Genomic DNA, 22,182 nt, shown 5'->3' with positions numbered 1-22,182 from the left:
GCCGAGTGCGTGATATTTTATCTGACAACAGCGAGTGTCTATATTCTGTATAAAAGATATATTATAAAAGCATTCTCTATTAAAAACTTTTCAGTTAATAGTTTTCTTCCTTTGATTTCATTACTTTGAGAAAGTGATTAAATTAAAAGTAAGAATTTGTGTTAATGTTGATTCAAAAATATGGAAATATTTCGACAGGAATTTTACACGGTCCTTCTTCAGCAGTTGAACACAACAGTGCATTAAAATTGAAGAAACGTTCGTTGGTTGCCATCGACTGAGAAGAATTGAAATCAGAAAAAGGCAACTTAGGAGCCTGTTTACTCATATCACTTATAATCCGAAAGATATTACAAATTGGTATTCTTGAGATTTGGGGAAAACAATATGTAAGTCTAATATAAATTGTAAATTAAATATCTTTAATATAGAAATTATATTAAAGTTGTAATGCATAGTTGTTATTATATAGTAAATATGTAGTTGCTACTAAGTAAAGAAATATTTACTTAATACTCGATCTTGGCACGGAAGAAAAAAAAATATTTCTATGTGAAACATAGAATATCAACTGTATTACGACTCTTGTCAGCGTTGCCCGCCAGAATGTTGAATTACAAAAAGAAAAGTCAGCATTAAATGTGTAAAAAGGCACTCATACAGCAACGAAGTATATGATGTTATGTCGTTATTCTAGATAGAATTTCTCTGAAAAGCACGTCAGCTTATTTGCTGTTGAATTTAAAGAAATAAATCCGTTATTATTAAATAAAATTCTTATTTTGTCAGTATTAAATAAAAAGAAAATTTCGTAATATTTTTTAATTTCATCATTGCTCTGATAGTAATTTTCCTGACCGTATTTTCATCACAGCTTAATAAGGTAAATATACTAAAATTGATGATGATTATAATAATGATAATAATAATAAAAGAGAGGAAGAATTATCTGAAAGATTTCAGATTTAAACGTTGCACCACAGAGTTTGCTAGGTTTCCTTATGTTCTCGCTGAAGTTGCAAATTACCAGTTTCTCTGCTCTTGAAACTCATCCCTGGTCCACAACTGCTTTAAAACATCATTATTAAATTAAATTAAATTAAATTTCAATGCAAAATTCTGAATTTAAAAATCTGCACCATGTATAAATTATCAATATCTAATGTCCATTTATTTAAAGAAAATTTTAAACGCTGTATTAAATTACATTTATTTCAGTATCTCATGCTTGTTAACATGACTCTCACAAATCCACTTTTGTATAATTTTTCAGTAGGCCTGATGTAAGATTTTTCGTGTTTATCAAAACAAACTCTAGAAGATTTTTCCTAACACAGCTCAGATAGTATTACTATATTTAAGTTATTTTAATTTTGATAATAACGTATTTAGTACCTTTTCCGGTCTGGCAAAAAAAAGCTAGCTTCCGACTACAGTAATCATCTCTCCATACTCCACTCTCTTTCTCGCTGTATGCCATTTTGACACAGTCTTCCTGTAAAAGGTTGTATTCATATAAGATAAAACATTTAATAATCAAAAATAAAATAATTATTCATCTCCTACACAAAAAAAATCTGATCTGGACACTGTATGACTTCCTTGTACAGCTTATTAAATTGTACAAATTTTTTGCTGCACTTCATTTATACTTACTTCCTAGAATTATTTTTACTTAATTAATCGATACATCAATGTTAAATATTTGCATTATCGCCTGTAGTAACGGTAACCGCCGTCAATAAAATGAGGTGCTTTCCTTGGTAGCGGCGCAGTTCATTTTCAGTTCGAGCCAGAGTAGACCTGCCCGGGGGAGAAGCCAGGGAATGATTGTTCCGGTTCCCGTCCTGTTCCGGTTCCCGTCTTGTTCCGGTTCCCGTCCTGTTCCGGTTCCCGTCTTGTTCCGATCCCCGTCCTGTTCCGGCTCCCGTCCTGTTCCGGTTTCCGTCTTGTTCCGGTTCTAGTCCTGATCCGGTCCTTTTCCAGTTTCAGTCCGGCCGTTTAAGTCCAAAACACGTAGGAGCTGAAGTCTGAATCCAGCGAATGGAGATAAAGTCACAGATGGATTTCGTCTTTTAAAAGAAAGTGTTCTTTACCGTGCCGGAATAGCTGCCAGTTTAAAGCATTTTTGAATGTTTCCACCTAAGATGTTAAGCTTTCGTTTATGATGTTAAGTTTTTCATCATTTTTGAAGTTCCAGTTAAATAAACCTTTACGTTTTAGACAAGGCTTTGTGTTCTTCAGAAATTTTAGATTCGAAGTCAGATATATCACATAGGATTTAACGGGAAAAATCAAAAGCAAGTCGAAAATGACATCAAAAATTGCAGATTTTGAAATTAAATATCCTGGTCGATTTTTATCGTAAGGGAGTCAAATTTCTTATAATTTTATTTTTTCATAGTAAGTATAAAACATTTTGAAATATAAGTGAAAGAACCTATATTTTGTTATTTGTCGAAAATTACCCTTTTAAAAACAAAATTGGACATTTTTTGAACTGGAAGCATGAATATTTTCGTCAATCAAAACACTTTTGTGATTGGAGGTATATAACTGCGACTAACAATTGTAAAAAACAAAGATCGAGTAAAAACTTTTATAGCCGAGTGAGGGGTGGGGATAATCATATTATATATATAGTATATATATATATATAAGACATAAAGTAAGAACTTTATAACTAATGTTTCCCAAAGACGAAAATTTTGAAATTAATAACTAAAAATTTCAAATAATCTAATAAATGTAACAAGAATTTAATAAATGTAAAAACCAAAACTTTTAAATCTAAAAAAAATTCCTTAAAGAAATTAAAAGAAAAAGTAACATAACAGAACAGTAATTCAATCAACTTTAGTGCTACTTTATCACTTCAGTGTTACTTCATCTATATATATATATATATATATATATATATATAGGGTGATTCTAAATTACTTTTACAAATTAAGAGGGGTGATTGTACACAGCCAGATGAGCAATAATTAATTACCATGGAACGTAGGGTCGCATTCCACTCTGAGATGCAGAAAAGAAAAATATTCGAATTCCAATCTGAACTTACAGCAGTGTTGGGAGCGCAAATAAGTTAATTATGTAATCAAGGGCTGAATATTATCAACTAATGTCAATGTCCGCTGCATGCCGAGATTAGCATGAAAAGCTCATGCTGCGTTCCGGCTGTCAGAACTTCGTGTCCCACAGAAGGGCGCTTCAAGTAGAATGAGCGCAGCAGAGTTAAGTCCAGGAAGACAGGATAGACGATGGCTAAGAGAAAAACAACTGCTACCTTTATACTTGATATTAAGGTAGTTCCCCCCCCAATAGATAATTTTCCCTTAATAATTTAGATAATTTTCCCCTTACAATTTAGAATTTAGATAATTAACTTGTTGAGATCATTTGCGAGATTGAGACCTTGCCAACCCAATATGTGCATTTCAGTGTTTGCCATCAAAGTCTCAGCTCTAATTAACACTCGAACGCCAAGTTTTCGGTTTTATTCGTTTTGTGCACTCTCTGTGAGTTTGTCACTAAACTGATTGGGCAACATTTGATCTCGTTCATTCGCTCTCCCAACACTGTTGTTAACTTCAGATTGGAATTCTAATATTCTTCTTTTCTGCCTCTCGAAGTGGAATGCGACCCTATGTTCTATGGTAATTATTGCTCATCTGGATGAGTACTATCACCCCTCTTAATTTGTAGTAGTAATTTAGAATCACCCTGTATATATATATATATACACAGTAGAAAAGCAAAGGTGCAACTAGATGTTATAGCAATCGCATATACAAAATTTCAACGTTCTGCAGCTAATCGTTTTTGAGTTATGCGAGATATATACATACATAGTATATACGCACGTACAGACACCATGGAAAAATTCCCATTTGAATCCATTTTAAATATAGTTTACAATGCATTTTGTAAAAATAATCATTTATTCTGTCCGAACGTACAGACGTTCGCAAAAAAATCGTTCAAATGGATTCAGGATCAATCAAAATGTATGTTTCTGTTGAAATATAATGCCCAAAATTTTTTGCGATTACAAAACTTTCTTTAATTTTTACAAGGAAGTAAAAGGCTTCACTCAGAGGATTACTACAAACCCTAAAGACAAACTGCTAACGGTAGTCCAGACAACAAAATAACATTCTTTCTGATGGCTAATGTTGCCACTAACGCTGTTAAAAAAATTTATTCTTTCACCAATTTTTAATAAGTTCTCTTTATCATAATACTGACTGCATCAAATAAAACAACGAATCGAACATAGTAAGTGATCAATTAAAACAGAAACACATTCTGCAATTGTAACTGTACTACGTTCTTCGACTTTAAGTTTAAACAAAGGGCTAAATTAAAAAATTTTCAAGAATTTACCGTTAGCTACAATGATGTCACCCTCATTGCATTCCCGTCTTTACTGTAGTTGCGATCCAAAACGATATGTAATTGCTATTGTCGAAAGCGTTTTGTCTTTATTTGATACGTTAAGTCTCATTCACCGTTTTCTTTAAGGCTGTTTGTTTTATTCGGTTTTTATCATTATAGCCCCGTTCACAAGAGCAGATTCGACCGGTAGCGAAAACCGGTTCTTCCAACGTGTCCCGTTCACATGGGACAAGCATTAACTGCCTCGCCGAATTGGAGGTAGAATTTGGTTGAATGCTCCTTACCTCTCGGGAGCAGGGCAAATGGGGACATTTCCCGTACTATACTGCGCGGTTCACTTAATTTTAGTTACTGCTCGCTGGACTGTCAGGGAAACAATCGCGCTGATAGATGTCTGGGGATGCTACCCCCCAAAAATTAGATAGAACTGTACAAGATACGGAAATTATAGAAAAATACAGACAAGGTTATCTCATAATTCCAGAAATATCGTTCAAATTAAAACTAAAGACAAGGTCATATGGGCTTCAACGCGACAAGGGACTCGGTAACCATTTGAATGATTATTTAAAAAAAAAAAATAAGCATTTTCATCTACTTTTTATAAATATTATTAAATGATTTTGTGAGACAAAATAATTTTAAGCTGAAAAAAAAGTTTTTACTAGTAATTTTTTTAATTTAAATTTTTGAAGAAAAATTTTACAATTAAAATGTTTTTCTTCTCCTACAATTTTCAATGTCTCCCCCCCCCAGTCTTTTTATTGTATTTATTAGTTCTTAATAACTTCAAGGAATAATTTTGCAATTAATGAATTTGTTTCAGAGAAAAAATAAAAATACACTTTTATCTAAAATCTTTAAAACAAATATGATCTCAGTCACATTTTCATTTCAAATAACTTTTCCTTTCAGCATTTTGCAAAACCCATCCTTGTTTCTATACAGTATATAATTTTAAATAATCAATAAATATAATAAAAAATTTAGTCCATACCTGTATATGTTTTAGGACTTTAAGTAAAAGGATTTATTGAAAAAAATGCAAAAGGTTTCTCAGTTTGCATTTGCAGTTTAAAGAATACAAACTGTCTAAATAGACATTAAATCATTTCAAGTTTCTTTAAAATTTTATTACTGAATTTCACTACGCACCAAACCTAGTGCTATTTATTCAGTTGGTAAATATAAATTAAATAAAATTACAAACCTTTTTTCAAAACCTTATGTGGCCAGAAAAATTGCAAAAACTCATAAAACGCAAGCAGAATTTTTCTTTACCTGTTTTTGTTTTGTAAAACATGTTCAAAACAATTTTAATACATTAATTAATTATAATATTGTTGCGTGCGTACCGGTTTGTAAAAGATTGATAATATTTCGTAAATGATTGTCATTGCACTCAAATCCGATGATAGCTTAATTAAATTTATTTTATCAACAGAAACATTTCAAAGTTCTGGATGTTCTACAGAAATACTCGTACAAGTGTTTAGAATATCACTAAGTATAATCAGTAGTTATGCTTCAATCTAATAAGAACGTTAAACACAACGGAATGCAAAACGCATCTTAAGAGAAAATTAACTCAGAAATATCTCCAATCTCCCGCTGAACTAACAACTGGCAACAATAACAAATTATAGAGCATAAATAATGTCATAAAAATAGTTTGGTATAATGAGATTATTACTTTGAAACCGATGTTTCTAATTGATGCCCAAGAAGAACCAATATTTCCCATTCTGCTTCACTGCATATCTTTCAAAAAAGTAAAAGAATCATGCAATTAATTTCCTTTATCATTTTTTTTAAATGCGAAAAGTTTGTTTTATAAGCTTTGAAAATGTCGGAAGTTTGTAACCGATATATTTTTAGATATGAAATTTTAAAATTAATGGGCGTCAAAAAGTCTAAAAATATGAACGATTTTCAAAAATTCTCCAAAATATTTTTAAAAAATATTACGCTAAAAATTTCATTTAATTATTTTTTGTCCTCCACAGTGTGTTGTGGTGCAAACTATAATATTCTGAGATTCTCAGTTTATTTGTTAATATTTCAAAAAATCGTTTCAGCTTTAAATTTGAAAAAAATCTAATCCTCTAAAAATCAAAAGCGTGACATCACATCCACAAGCAGTGTAAGTACAAAGTTTGAGTTCTATATCTTATCGGGGAGCAGTTTAAAAATCCCTGATCATCTTTTAAGCATAGCGACAAGCACCAAGAGTGAACTAAATAACAGCTTATAAAATAATAATAATAATAATTAAAAAGCATATATTTTTCAGGAACCATTACGAAAGTTCAGGTACCAGTTGCGAAAGTACAGATTACAAAATTAACAACATTAAACAACGTTAAAAATGTGTAAACAGTATTAGAAATCTGCCAATTCGGAGACATGATTGTTCACAGAGGCTTAGGTGCAAAGGGAAGGAAGAGGGTGATCTTCTGAACGGTCCTAAAGACGAAACTCTTTCATGTCTCCTTTTTCTCCTCCTGCTAACGGCAGCTGTGCGAAGGAGCGTTGCATGTGAATGGGGCTTTAGACAGATGGTGGTATCCTTGATTTCAAATCAACTTCACTTATAGTAGGCGGCCTACCAGCAACCGAGAGGTAAACACTTTAAGTTATCCCCGGATTCAGACTAATGATACGGGTTAGCTCCATGAGCGTTTTTTGTGTTTTCCCATGTGTAATATGAATATGAGCCAGTCCTCTTTTAAAACAGAATGGCTCTAGTTTGATTTGTCATAATCGAATGCAATTAATTCCTTATCGCAGGGCACCCCAACTTAGGATCGACTTAAAAAATTTCAAAATATGTCTTTTGAGTCCTTGAGTACTGGGTCAACTGGTGAGCTTTGGTGTAATCATCATTCAGTGTTGCTGAACTAAAACCGGAGAGATTTGAACAACAACCAATAATTAATTTAGAAGTCAAACAACAAAAAATCAGCAATCAGTCAAACAACAAAATCGCAAATGAACGAGATAAGATATAGCGATTAGATAAGATAAGAAAGACTAGACAAGAATCAAGGTACTGGCGCCATCTGTTGATGAAACGAGAACTAAAACATAATTTCCTTAAAGGCTGAAGGCAAAGATAAATTGGAATTAAAGTCGTTAACTAAAAATAGAAATTATTTTAATGCGAAATGCCTCCAGAAAATCTAATTTACCAATGGAAGATGTTTTTTGAATAATTTTGGCTGCAGAAAAATTGAAAGTGTGATTTTCCGACCAACAATGCTGGGCAACAGTAGACTTCTGTGTTTCCTTTTTTTTTTTTTTTTTTTTGGGTGTGTGTGTGTTGTTTGATTTCTAAATTAATATTTGCTGGGCCTGTTATTGTATCTTAATAACCAATCAATTACTATATGAATAAGGGTTATACGGAGTATAAAAAGAATAAGAGAACTCTGCCTTATGGAGGAAATTTTATCATAGCACCGCAGTTGCAGTCGGTATTTACGTAAATGAATTACGCTAAATTACGTGAAGTAATTTAGCTTAATATTATAGTTGAAGAAGTTAAAATATATCACATTCATCCAAATATTTCCATTCGAAGCGTAATTTGTTATGTATGTGAGTAATTTCATTAGAAATATTTTCGCTGTGTTCGAATGAAGGTACGTCCCTTTCAGGGGCGCAATGTTATGATTTTTTAAAAGTTATGAAAAAGTAAGCATAATGACATGCAATGGTCCTATACACAAAATAAATGAGTTTAAAAAAATTTTTTTCGTCCCCCTTTATGGAAAGGGGACCGGTTTCGCCTTGAAACCAGCGCCCGTCTAGAGCATTTAAGACTAAACATTTGCTTATTTATCTTTACTTTGCTGGAAAGTATCTGAACGTAACCCAAATTGCAGATTATACCAGTAAATTACTGAACAACTAATGAAGTAAGTAATATTTGCATAAACACGCATTTTTAATTATAAATAAAAATTTAAAACAGGAAACAAAAATATGAGACATAAAGTAACTAACAAATTACTTACATAAAACTATGAAATATTTTTTTAAATTATGTTAAAAACTAAGAAAATTATATGTAAAAATAAAATTAATTTAGATGCATACAATTATTGCACTATGAACTAGAAGCATTAGAAAAGCGGCTGCTAAGAGAAGCAGAATAAAAACGCAACTGTGGGTGTTTTTCACTGTGCTCTGTGTCTCTGTAAAAAATAAAAAATGTTTTCTCTCTCTCAAAAGCCCCATAAATCGTCATCTTTGAAGCCACTGAAATGAAGATATGGAGCAACTGTTTACAGCAGTGATCCGAAAGCAATAAACACAACTGCAAAAAATCTCGCGACTGCGTCATCTGATCCTTTCTTCGATGTCTCAGAGGGGCGGTGGTTTCATACTGAAACCGCAATGAAAACATTCAAAATTAAAAGGGTTCCATTACTTTTTTTGTGAACCAAGGACATTTCTTTACTCATTGATGCCTGCTTATAAAATATATTGTGGAAAAATAAAAAATTTGGGGTTTTTTTGTTTTTGGGTCAAAAAGAGTAGTGTGTAAAACAAGCTATTTCTGAATGATTCGTATCAATTAATGGATGCCCAGAAAGGTTTGGTACTGCCATCTGTTATCAGCTTTAAGAAGTAATTTAATTTTAGCAGCTGTTTTGAGAAAATAAAACCAAATTTTCTAAATTTAAAAAAATGTTGAAAATGCGGTTTCAAGGCGAAACCACCGCCCGTGAAAGGGTTAAGAAGAGTAATTTAGCTTTCAAAAAGTATGTTTTGCTTACAATATTTACATATTCTATAGTTTATATCATTTTTCGTGCAAAAAGAATATAGAAACACAAATCTCATCTTTTAAAATTTCAGTTCAGTTTTAATTTTATTCAACGATAAAGGTTAAATTTATGATATGGCAGCATCAAATATTATTTTTATTTAAGAAAGATACGTGATATATTTATATGATATTTTAGAGTTTTAAGCACTCTTATATATTTTGGTTTTATAGATATATTGAAATTCAAAATTATTTTTAGTTACAGTTTTTTTTTTTTTTTTTTTTTTTTTTTTTTTTCCGGGTACTTATGCCGCCTAAAATCAGAAATGGGTTCACTATTATTTATATGACTGCGACTTTGAAAACATAAAAATTCCATTCACCTCCAGCACAAAGAAAGAAGGCTCTCCAGGAGCCCAGTTTGTATATCTCAACTCAGAATTATCCATCCAGTAGTAGCTCCCGGATTCAATTGTATCATGTAATCCAATCCAAGCATCTGTCTTGAGTCCTTGCAACAAAAAGGCTAGAAATGCTGCAAGAAAAATCAATATTTAGCAATATTAAGAAGCATTATAACAAAAGAAGTAATAAAATCATTTATATGCTTCAAAAAAATGGCATGACCAATCATATCTTGAATAGTGAGTCTTAGACTCATAATTCCACTCTAACAAAAGAATTAAAGAAATATAAATATTTCAGGCCATCAAAAATGTAATCAAGCGGAGCAATTTGTTAAAATATGCGAAATATAAATTTTTATACTTGTAAAATAAATTCTGATGTGGACACCTTATGACTTCCTCGTATGGCCTATTAAATTACACACATTTTTTGCTGCACTTCATTTCAACTTATTTCTTTCAATTCTATGAGAGGTGTATTTTTCGTTCCATTAATTCAATTCTCACTTCGCGACAAAACAAAAATACGTAAAATCTCAAAACATCCACATTAAAAATTTTAAAAAACAAGAAAACGTAAAACACCAATACAGTTAAAACAGCTAAAAAATAAATTTTACAATTAAAATTACAATTTCTACACAAAAATAAGCAATATGGCTAGCGGGTGACAAGACAGATTTTTCGGTGCACAAAAGAGAAAGTTTACTTTTAATCCCACTCTGCAAAAGACTTTAAAAGTGGGAAAACTGACTGAAGTCACTATTCTATTGAGTTTAAAATTTTAAAAAATGGCGGTTCGTTATGCTTAACTTGCCCTTTAAACTTATAAATTGTTAATAATTCTACAACTACGGCATGCAGATTAACAAAAGGCATAAATGCCTTCACCGAAAGATAACAGCTACATAATTCAATCACCTTTTAAAGCAAAAAATGCACAATTTATCAACATATAAGAATAAACAACCAATCTCACCGAGCCAGGTAACAGAGTGGGAGTATATGTATATATATATATATATATATATATATATGATTGGTACAGCCTAAAGCAACGTAAAAGGGAGGGGCGCTACTACATGTACTTGAGTTATTCGTTCGAGATATATACATACGTTTGTACGTACATACACGTACAGACGTCAAAAAGAATCTCTTCTGAATATATTTTAAATCCCTTTTGCAATCCTTTTTTGGTAAAACATTTATTTAACCTCTCTGTACGTACAGATGTCAGGAAAACATCGTTCAAATAGTTTCGAGAGAGGTTGAAATGGATGTTGTCATTGAAATTTGCTTGGGCTGTCGTATTTCAGCGCGCTCTTTTAATTCCAAAATGTCGAAATGTGAGAATTTGACTTTTCCATATTTTAAGATTAATTAACTAACAAACGTAGTATTTCATGTTAAATAATGCTTTTGTATAAATTAGATTAACCATTTTTAAATAATAATAATTAAATTTTATTTCTTGCATTATCGCTTAAGTTTGCCAAACAGTGTAGTACTAGTTAATATTAACATGCAACTTAAGAATAAAAATTTGAGCAACATCCTTTTTATTCCTTAAAACAACTGTTATTCAGTATTACCAAATACTGAATTAAATTAGTATGTTTCCCTAAGAGGTAACTTAAAGCTAGTAATTTCCTTTTACACGGAACTTGTTAAGACAAATAATCATTTTAAATTTTGTTTTCCTTCCTGATCTAAAACTGTATGTTTAATTCTTATTTTTGTTTCTTAAATTTTGATTAGTAAACGTTACCCATTTTCCGATCTGTTTCCAATCCAGCTATTCATTTCTTCTATCATAAATAAATAATTTTTGCAATTACTTTTGAAACAAACATAATATTTTATATTATAATATTTTAATGCACTTTATTTATTTCTGTAGCACTCAGGTGCACAATACAGCAAAATCGCATAAAATCACAGATTATAAATACCTAAAAAGAACAATAATATTTTTCTACTAAACGAATTTGAAATCATTTGAAAGGGAAACGTTACATTAACGTCACTTCGTTTCATAGAATACGTGCTTGCTGTTGCCACACATTTTCTTAAATTTAACACTCATAACATTTTTCATATATAAAAGTGACAGTTTCAAGCAAAGCATTTATTTTCATATATTTTTTTTTTATTTTATTTAGATACGCATTTTACTAATAAGACAAGTTAATATAATTAGGAAAAAAGTTTGAAATGGTTCGGATTATAACGATCCCCTTTATAACAATCCCCGCTTAGAAGTATATAAGGTTACAAATGAGAGGAATACGGCCCGATCCACCTGGTATAAAAATAGGAGTACATAAACTATTATCTCCTTTCTGCATGCCTTCGCGGTGTAACAGTTAGCACACTCGCCGCGTATTCGAGAGGTCCAGGTTAGAGTGCCGCCGAAAGCATTGCTCTTTTTTCACGCTTTCTGCTTTCAAAAAAAAAAAAAAAAAAAAAAAAAAAAAAAAAGAAAGAAAAAAAAAAGAAAGAAAAAGAAAAAAAGAAAAGAAAGAAAGAATTTTAAAAACGGTACTTTTATTGGATACTATAATAAAACATTTTACCTTGGTCCCTCTTGTTGCGTATGGAAGCTAGAGAACCGTTAAGATTACTGCAGATGTTCATAGCTGTGGTCCAGTTGACCCTGTCTTTTACCGCATATCCTACAGGATAATAACAGCGATCATCTGAAAAGAAATGATTGAATCAAATACGTTTTTTCCATATCACATCCATATATAACACTACCGCAAGTCAATAAATAGATAAAAATTTTATTGAAATCATTTTTTTGTTCATGATAAGATACAAGCTGATTTGATTTCTTTTGCCAGAAAACCGGGGATTACTAAATTACATTATACCATCGGTTGCTCATGTTGAGTTAGATCCTTCTGAGTTCAGGTAATAGGTTTTTCATAAAAGTGACAGTTTCAAGCAAAGCATTTATTTTCATATATTTTTTATTTTATTTAGATACCCTTTATAACGATACCCTTTATAACAATCCCCGCTTAGTAGTATATAAGGTTACAAATGAGAGGAATACGGCTCGATCCACCTGGTATAAAAATAGGAGTACATAAAGTATTATCTTTCTCCTTTCTGCATGCCTTCGTGGTGTAACAGTTAGCACACTCGCCGCGTATTCAAGAGGTCCAGGTTAGAGTGCCGCCGAAAGCATTGCTCTTTTTTCACGCTTTCTGCTTTCAAAAAAAAAAAAAAAAAAGAAAGAAAGAATTTTTTAAAAAATCTGAAAGGTTTCAGATTTTAAATTACGACCAAAGGGTTGTTTTTTTTTAACGTTTTGTGTGTTACCTTTATTTATTAAATATTATGTTCTTTGCACTTAAACCATAAATTTCAGTTCAATAGCAATGTCACAAAGTAATTTTAAAATGAGCCTATCTTTAGAATTTCCGATACACAGTTCCGCGCGCTGGAGATAAAAAGGTTCCCCCCCCCACACACACACATAGATTGCTGCCATTCCTCGCTTTCAAATCGTTGAATTTGTTACTTAAAAATTCGCTGAAGTTTTACAAAATATGAAATCGATCATAAAACAAATTCCAAATTTCAAATTTAGTCTTCCACATGCCCATATTCGCAGGAGGATTACGTCATTCAAAATTCGATGGCTCTGTGTATCGTTGTTTTATCACAATGCGAGAAATATACATACATTTATGCAGATTTTTCATTATTTAATTTCTTCAAATATAATGCAGGACTCTAACATTTGGTGGCAACAGTTTGAAAAGTGAAACGGACATTTATAGTGATTCAATGCAAAATCGTAAAACGAAAACAATAGTCCTTAATGTCACTTGCTTCTGGATTAAATGAACTATGAAAATTTAATTAGAACAAACTTCAGGATCCTCACAACTCATTTTGCTGGAATATAGTTTGCATTTTTTTTAACAAAGGGTAATAATACACTTGTGTTTAATAGAAAATTCAATACGTTTGTATTTAAATGTCTTAATACCCTAATTAGGAGTAATTTACTCACAAAACGTCTTACTATTTTTGTCTTCAAAATGGACACCAGAGCTGGTTGAGGAAAATAAGTAGATGTTAAATAAAGCAGACTGAGGCAGGATGCGGTAGATGAATACGAAGGATTGTGATTAAGAGAAATCTCAAGAACCAGGAATAAAAGTATTGATTACTAAGGCAAAGGCGATCGAAAGCTTCCGAAGAATTTTCAGGCAGTGTTTTCAACATCTATCTCAACAGCATTTAATGAGTTGAAATAAACTATCATTCGAATTATGGAGACCTTGCTGGGTTTAGCCTTGACGGAACTCGCAGAAGGCACCTGCCTAAAGGAAGGAATGATTTCGGAGAACGCTTCCTTAGAGAAAACGCTTACATTTATCTTATACAAGAGGCAAACGATGAATTCTTCTCTACTCATTGCGCTCGATAAACAGCAGGCAATCAAACACAAAAATAATTGTTTCACACTTCAGACAATCAGCTGTTGGCGGGCTCATAAATAGAAGAAAATAGGAGGAAAATATGAAGAAAAAGGTTAAGAGCATCCGAATGAATTCTTTTTGGTTGAATAAAGCAAACATTCAAAATTTCTTGCGATAATTATTTTTAGACATAAGTTAAGATAAAATAGCGTAATGTTACTAAACCTCTTTGTATTACTGCTCTCTACAATGAAATTTGTGCCCACGAGTGACCAAATTGAGCAGGTATTTCGATTCGGGCTAAAAATTCCATTTAAAGGGTTGGTTTTTTAGTGTTTTTCCCACGAGGTTTTCCTTAAGTAACACGTGAATGCAAACCAGGTTCTTTTGTCATTAAAACATCTTCCACTTACATCAGTGAAGTTGAGAATATTTTCGTGATTTCCATAATTTCATAAACAAATAAATGCGAAGATATCTATGCTGCATAGAGAGAAAAGCAAGTTGTCTGAACAACTGAAGTCTCGAATAACTAGAATCCCGATATATAAAATTGTTAGAAAAAATCCTTTATATGCCAGCCAGAGGCCAAATACTCCAAATATTTGCATGGGCGACCTCTGGTCACTTATATCAGGAGCCTCTCTGCTAGAGTGGCGCCGCATGATGAAAATATTATCCTGAAACACATTTTTGCTTTAAAGACAGTTTTGATTGCTCTCAAACCTAAATTTAGCGACAACTCATGAACAAAAAGTTTTGTCCTTTATCAGGAAACTTTCGTTATCCGGAAATGCGTTGATCTACTCGAGTGTTCAGGAATGCGGGAATTCCATTAACGCAAGTTCGATTGGATACGATCGATACCGACAGCTTTTACGCACCCACATACGAAAGTAAAAGAGACTTCCATTTGGCATAACTAATGAAACTCAAACAATTAAAACTGTAGTTTTTTTGTAGAGTCATTAGGTTATTTCGAAGCAGGAGAGTCGAGAAATGAGCAAGGCCTTCGTCGGGAATCAAACCATGGACCTCTGGAATACGCGCCCAGCGTGCAGACCACTATACCACGAAGGCACGCTAAAAAGGCGGAAGAAATACCTTATATACTCCCCCTTTTAAAGAGCTACTGTGGTTTTTAGGGGACCCAATCCCCAAATCCTGGGTTGGAGAATCATCTTCCACCACCTTTTAAATTCGGGAGCCACTATAGACTCATTAGGTTATTTCGAAGCAGGAGAGATATGGTCACTTTACTTAACCTGTTCCGCCAAACTATGTTAATGGCACTACAGGGTTAGGACATCCTAGTCGTTGCTAGCAATCTGGAGGTTAGGCCGCCTTTCTACATTTTACATTAATCTTTAGTTTCTTGGATATAATTATTTTCATTCACTTGCTTCATTATCTCTAAGATGCGCTTGTTGCAGTAATAGTCCGTGAACAGTCTATTCACAGGATATGTGATGTAATCGGAAGGAACGAACTGCTGTCGAAGGTGCTCTGTCAGAGGGCAGGACAGCAGGTAATGAAGTGCTTCCGAGTCTTCCCCTCGAAAACCTCAAGAACAGTTGACGTCCCGTCTGAGGAATCGTCTGTAATACGCCGGGAATTTCCCGTGGATGGTACAGGCCTGGAGGAAGAGTCGGTTGCATTTGAGCCTCTTGAGATTAAGTATTGGGAAGATGTTGTAAGTAAATCTTCTTGTCTCTTCTTCCTGCCATCGTGATGACCATGTCTCTTAGAATGTTGTCTTGAGGAGCCTTTTTGCAACTTCTGCGGAAAGCGGAACTTCCTTGTCAATTTCTGTTTTGAGAGCTGCGGTTTTATCTAGTTCATCAGCTCGTTCGTTGCCTTTCTGCCCGGAGTTCCTTTTATCCAGTTGATCTTTAAAGGGATGGAGGAGCCTACCGTCAAGAGGATCTCTCTAGGTGCTTCCGTGCGCAGTTGATTTGGAGGAAAAGAATTCGGCGCTTTCAGAACTCTCGAAAAATGAGCAATGCCTTCGCCGGGAATCGAACCATGGACCTCTGGAATACGCACCACCTACTACATCACCAAGGCACGCTAAGAAGGCGGGAGAACTACCTTATATGTTATAAAGTTTTATTTGTTATCAATTGTAGTTCTTGTTCAAATACTCTCCACACAGTATACAGCAGCCGAAGTAAAAGAAACAAATTTGAAAATTTGCTCTTTATACTCGGTTAGACTCCAATTTAATAATTCGACGATGTTCCATCCGCTCAAAGAAATAATTAGGCTTAACGTACTCGATTGGATTACGATACGATTTATAATTCACAAATGATTGATAATAATTCTTTAAAAAATGAAGTTTTTAAGAAAAGGAGTGGAATGCAATTCAATATTTTTAGAAGACGTTGAATTAAAAAAATAAATAAATAAAAACTGTTGTTCAGGCAAAAATCCAAAACAAAAACCTGGTATCAAAATTTTATTAAAGGCACATTTTGCTTAAATAAAACTGCACAGGTCTTATAGTTCGAAAAGCAGCTGTAGCTAATTTGAAGCGTAAATAACACTTCAGCAACTTAGTAGCAACACTTCCTTCAAGTGTCGTGACAATAATCTCCTACATTGCTAGTATGCTAATATTTCGTGAATGACGGGTGGCATCGAGGAGATTTCCCGAATGGCCCTAAGAAAGGGGAAATACTGAAGAACAAGAGATAACGAGAGAAAACAACTTACGATAGGCATACCATCCTTTTTGACAGTGCCCAAGCGTCGGATCTTCAGTAGTTGGAATTTCTGGTAAATTAGTGGCATTGTATGGACGTTTGCACACGAAACTCATCTCAGCGTTGCAGTTCTCGTCGTTCCAAAGACCTGAATAAAAAAATATTTAATGCAAAAAATGACAAAATGTGTATTAAAAGTTTTAAGTGCAAAGGGAAAGGTATCGATTTTCATTTTTATTCAATGATGTATCTTTCTAATTTAGAATAATGCTACAATAAAAGAGGCTTTCAGTTTGAAATCTAAAACACTTATTGTGACTGAATATCGCAAAAGATATTATAGTGGTATAATATAGCAGATAGTGGAAGCTGAATGGTGGCCTGAAACCGGTGGCATGGCTTCGGCTCTCGCGTTAACTCCTGGTTGTTTTTTTTTACGTTCTTCTAGCCTATGTAATATCTATCCCTTTCTAGCCTATATAATATCTGTCCTCCTCCTTGTGGTACACTGTGAACAACGTTCTCAGTGATGAGACCTAGTAGATAAAATACGAAGTTACCAGAAGTAATGAGATCAAGAAGCAAAACCAGCGAAGGAGTCTCATATTACAAGAACTTCATTTTACTTTACAGTTTTATAGCTGCTGAGAATTTTCTAATTTGAGTATTCAAAAATCTAAAAAGAAACAAGAAGACAAGCGTCATAATTACTGGGTTGTTGCAAACGAAATGGCCGATTTTTAAGTAATGGTTGAGAAAGAAGATGAATAATTGTTCAATAAAAATAATACGCAGAAGCAACAACATGTCGCTGCCAACGTGTGTCAAGTCATTTACATTACACTTATAAAAATCAGCGTCTTTATAAGTGATGAAGTCTTCAACTGTCCACGCATTGATACACTGTTAGTAAAGTATTTCTGGAGCAAACATGGCTCAAATGCCGAAGAGGTATTTGTATCAACAAGTTAATCTGTTGAGGAAATATCGGGAGAGTATAGAGGGATAAGGCACAATTTCGTATCTTCAAGCCATCCAAAAGCTCTGAAAAGACGTCTTCCAGAAATACCCTGTAACAATGTCCGTCTAGAGGAGCAAGCACAAGAGATGAACATCTAGAGCAAGCATCTAGAACAAACACATATAAACCTATAAATATAATATTGGCACTCACGAAAAATTAAATTAATCAAATCGAAAAGAAACATGCCAATATAAAATTTTAAATTAAGAAAAATAGCAACCTTGTACTGACGTAGATTTTGAATACTCGGAATCGAGGGCGTTCAGATGCAGGTCCCTTCCATTTAAGAACAAAAAATTCAATTGTTTGAAATTTGTTGCTGCTGATATAGCATTTTCTCCCTCAGTTATCGATAAAGTCTTTAGAAGATTTTCACTGTCTTCAAGAAACACATTCACCTATTACAAGTAACTATAATAAGTGAGGTAATGTCAGTTATAACTGTTAGTTAGAAAATCGCTCAGAGTCTCCGTAAGTTCAACTTTCAAGTTCCTTTCTCACCTATCACTGAAATTCATTGTTCTCTTCCTAAATTTTTCCTCTGGTTTTTATTCTCAGAGCAGTCACAGTATACTTTGCCAGAGTAGTTTATCATACATTGTTCAAACTAAAACAGTGTTGACAGTTTAGATCAAGGAACACAAATCTTATGTTCCAAAAAGGAGAAATCAAATATTTGAAAGTTTATCATATCTGACCACAATTTTGAATTTTGTTCTACGAAAATTATCATAAGATGTCTTCAACTGGATTTCTGTGAAGCTTTTCACATTCACAAATATGTATCTAAATGACAATTTTAATCCAGTCTTTCCTAACATTTGCAAATTTCTAATATCCTTCAGTTTTGAAAGCATTAAGAAAGACTGGATCTTGTATCTTAGTTTTACACATTTTCATCGTTATTTTCCTCTATAATAGCGCTGCATTCCTACCGTTAAGCTCCACCTATTACTTTCGTTTTAAAAACGGCAGTCGTTGCTCCTACTTTGCAGAAGTATCTATACTTACGTACTAACACAATTCTCGTGGAGAAATCTGGTGACTTTTTACAGATGAAAAGGTAAAAATTACTTATCGGGAGCAAGATGGTGGTTTTGTTGATTTATTTTAGAAAAATTCAAAACTATCGATATTTATTGTAAGTCAAGAGGCATCATCAACGTGCGAAAAGAAATCATATTTTAGCAATTTAAAATACAAGTTTTAATTAATAAACAAGTTTTATAAAAAAAATTACATTCTTCATTAAATCTTTCTGTATTTTTAATTATATTCTTCTCCCCAGGTACACAGCGATCTGTTTTCGCGTAAAAGAAATCAGAAACTTGCACCACAAATTTCGGTCAGACCGGCTATCTACCAAACGTATCTCCTCGTTGTTCCATTTAGAGATTTCTCTGCAAAATTTCCTACTTCTGCAGAAATTTTGCAACAGTTTCTTCCATTGCTGATATATTCCACAAGCACACATTTTAAATTTAAGCTTAACGCAAAACATATTTCTTTATTACGATTTACTTATAAAAAACATTTGAAACTTGGAATACAGAACGCATACGAAAATGGCGGACTGAAGGACTGTTATCACCATGGTTGCCTAAAGAATGGTTATATGCGTGGTTGCCAGATTTCGGCATTTTCTGAAAATTTGGCGACTTCTACTAAAGTGTTTGCGATAACCAAATGTTTTTGCTGCTAGAGTAAAGATCTGTGCTTGATGGCCCTTAAAATTTTTAAAAATGAGTTTTATTTAAAAATCTACGCCAAATAAAGGTGACATGCTTTTCTTACCTAATTTCAAAAATAAGTTAATGCTTTGAAAGTATATATTTCTTTATTATAATTTTCTTTCTCAAAACTGGTCATCTAGGGATTAGGAATATATCCTCTTGAAACTCTGGCAATAGTGCTGCGTGATTAATTACCATTATAATTCACATTTAATTATTTGTTAACCTTTGACATTTTATCAGTCCTTTTTTATCATTGATACCTAGTTTCATATAAATATAACATAAATTGAGAGTTCATGATTAGCAGACCTTTCTTATTAATAAACGTTTTCTTTTGTTCATTCTTAATTATAAGTAAGTTTGGTATAGTTGATTATGGCAAAACACACCAAAGCTATCTGCCTAAGTGGAGGGAAACCTTCCTGGAAGTCTTTCTGAGAGAAACTGGCTCGTTACACATGGGAAAAATCACGAAAACGCCCATGCAGCCAGCCCTTGTATTCGAATCCAAGTCGGAACTATCTGTGTTCAGCGACTTTACCGCTCGGCTGCGGTGAGTTTATTAACTACAGGTAAGAAGTAAAAATTCCAGAAAACTTCTAAAGCTTCCGAAACTCAGCATTTCTGAATAAAGCAAATAATTCATTGGATTTTGTACTTACCACTTCTCATGTACATGTTGGTGCACTTCTCCTGATTCAAATAATTATTGGGTTCGTTCTCATTCCAGTAAGTGAAGTCGAAAGGGCTATGGTCCGTCCAGCTATAGGCACCTGTTCGTGTCAGGGTATTCAATCCAATCCATACACGGTTTCCGTCTAAATGTCTATGTTTTTCATCACCTATCTGAAAGTAATAACCATTACTAAGTTACGAGTTTATCATTATATGAAACTCGTCGTATGGAAATAATTCTAGGGTTGTAAAGTAATAAAATGACAGGCTTTCAAAAAATAAAAGCTATTGCGGATTTTATTTATTTAAATTATTTCTTTATTTCTAAACTTTTCTTTGATAATATCTTGTATGGACTTGGAAAGCTTTTATGAACACACACTTTTCTCAAATTAACAGGAAGAATTTTTTTATATTTTCAAAAAAAGAAAAAAAATATCACTATCTTTGGAACCGACCCTGTATAAATCTTCGAGCATTGAACTTTACTCAAATGAAGGAATCATAAAGATATTTTTAAAATCCCATGGAAAATTTCAAGTTATCAAAACGTTCGTGAGATTGTTTGTTTAACTAAATATAGCAAAATACAGCAAGGTTACCTACGACAAGGGAGGCCTTCGGAGAAGATTTTCTATGGGAAACTGGTTTATATTGTTGCGTGCGTACGGGTTCCTAATAGACTGAACGCACAAGAGAGATAAAAAATTAATAAAATTTATTCTAATTGCAAGAAATGCTGGAGTATTCCTCAAAGATATTCGTACAATATCAGGCAATATAAACAGCAGCTATATTTTAAACCACTAAAACATTAAATAGAACGTAATACAAAACGCAGAGAAAGCTCATCCGATCTCACTGCGAATTCGCTATAATGAACAACAACTGAACTGAGATGTTTTTCTCCAGCTTTTATATCTTTTTAAATCGACCGCACGAGAGAGTTCTAGCAATTTTTGGAAAGCAAAAAGCGTAGAATTACGGTTACAAATAACATCGTAGTCGATTAGAGAGATAAACTTTTATTCAATGTTAAATGCACATTGTATTTTTACTTTTCCGGCGTAGCTTTCTCTAAAATTCTCACACGCTGCATTGCACGGGGAGATAACACTATTTTTAATGGAAGTAATATTCCATTAAAAATATTAATCCCATTAAACATTATATTCCATTAAATATTGGCCCATCACCTACTGAGTGGGGAAGACCGCTGAATTTTCGTTGTTTACCGTTTCACTGTTAAATGTCTGCGTATGGACGAGCTACATGAAGATTTTGTGAACTTTTAGCCCCAAAAAGACTTTAGCCCCGAATGAGATATTAATCTCGAAGCAGCATTTTACATCGAAACACTGGAATGCGTTGTGTCACTTCTCAAATTGTTCCCACCAAATATTATCGCCCTGTACTACAGTTAAAGAAATTAAATAATGAAAAATCGCATGAATGTATATATGTTTCTCGCATTATGAAAAAAAAAAAAAAAACAATGGTACCTAGAGCCATAAATTCTCAATAACATACTTCTCCACCCGAACATGGGCATCTAGAAGTCTGAATTTTGAATTTCGAATTTACTTTATTATCTATTTCATACCTTGTAAAAGTTTAACGAAATTTTTATTAACAAGCTCAACGATTTCAAAGCGAGCAGTGGCAACGCTACAAGGAATAAAATATTTTTATCTCCAGCGCGCGAGACTGTCTATCGGAAATTCTAGAGATATAGGCTATTTTAAAATGTATAGTATTTTGCTGTTGAATCAAATTTTATGTGGCATAAGCGGCAAGAACGTGATATTTAATAAATAAAGTAAACACACAAAACGCTACTCATAAAAGGACAAAAAAAAAGCTTTGTAAAGCCATCTTAGTAAGAAAACTGAACATTGATATGATGAAATGAGAAAAGACAAAAAAAAACGGGAAAATATATGCCAACACTTAACGCTGCATCGGGAATTATAAACATATAATGCTATGTTGCTTTTAAAATGTTT

General features: G+C 33.0%; 1 protein-coding gene across 4 annotated transcripts in view; it reads right to left on the bottom strand.

The window, feature by feature from the left end:
* LOC118190409 (macrophage mannose receptor 1-like) overlaps positions 1-22,182 on the bottom strand; it is a 157,105-nt gene that overhangs the window by 38,305 nt on the left and 96,618 nt on the right. For all 4 annotated transcript variants that reach the window (XM_035361106.2, XM_035361108.2, XM_035361107.2 and 1 more), the window contains exons 13-17: positions 20,164-20,347; positions 16,752-16,889; positions 12,168-12,290; positions 9,565-9,716; positions 1,396-1,495 (exon numbers count right to left, since the gene is read on the bottom strand). In XM_035361106.2, coding sequence (XP_035216997.1) covers positions 1,396-1,495; positions 9,565-9,716; positions 12,168-12,290; positions 16,752-16,889; positions 20,164-20,347 — 697 coding nt within the window. The remainder of the gene's footprint in view (positions 1-1,395; positions 1,496-9,564; positions 9,717-12,167; positions 12,291-16,751; positions 16,890-20,163; positions 20,348-22,182) is intronic.

The sequence above is a fragment of the Stegodyphus dumicola genome, chromosome 11 (assembly GCF_044657685.1).
Source record: "Stegodyphus dumicola isolate Sdum_Otavi_A_Nest chromosome 11, ASM4465768v1".
Classification (NCBI taxonomy): Eukaryota; Metazoa; Arthropoda; class Arachnida; order Araneae; family Eresidae; genus Stegodyphus; species Stegodyphus dumicola.
Note: the sequence above shows the minus strand (reverse complement) of the source record. Positions and strands in the feature narration are given on the sequence as shown.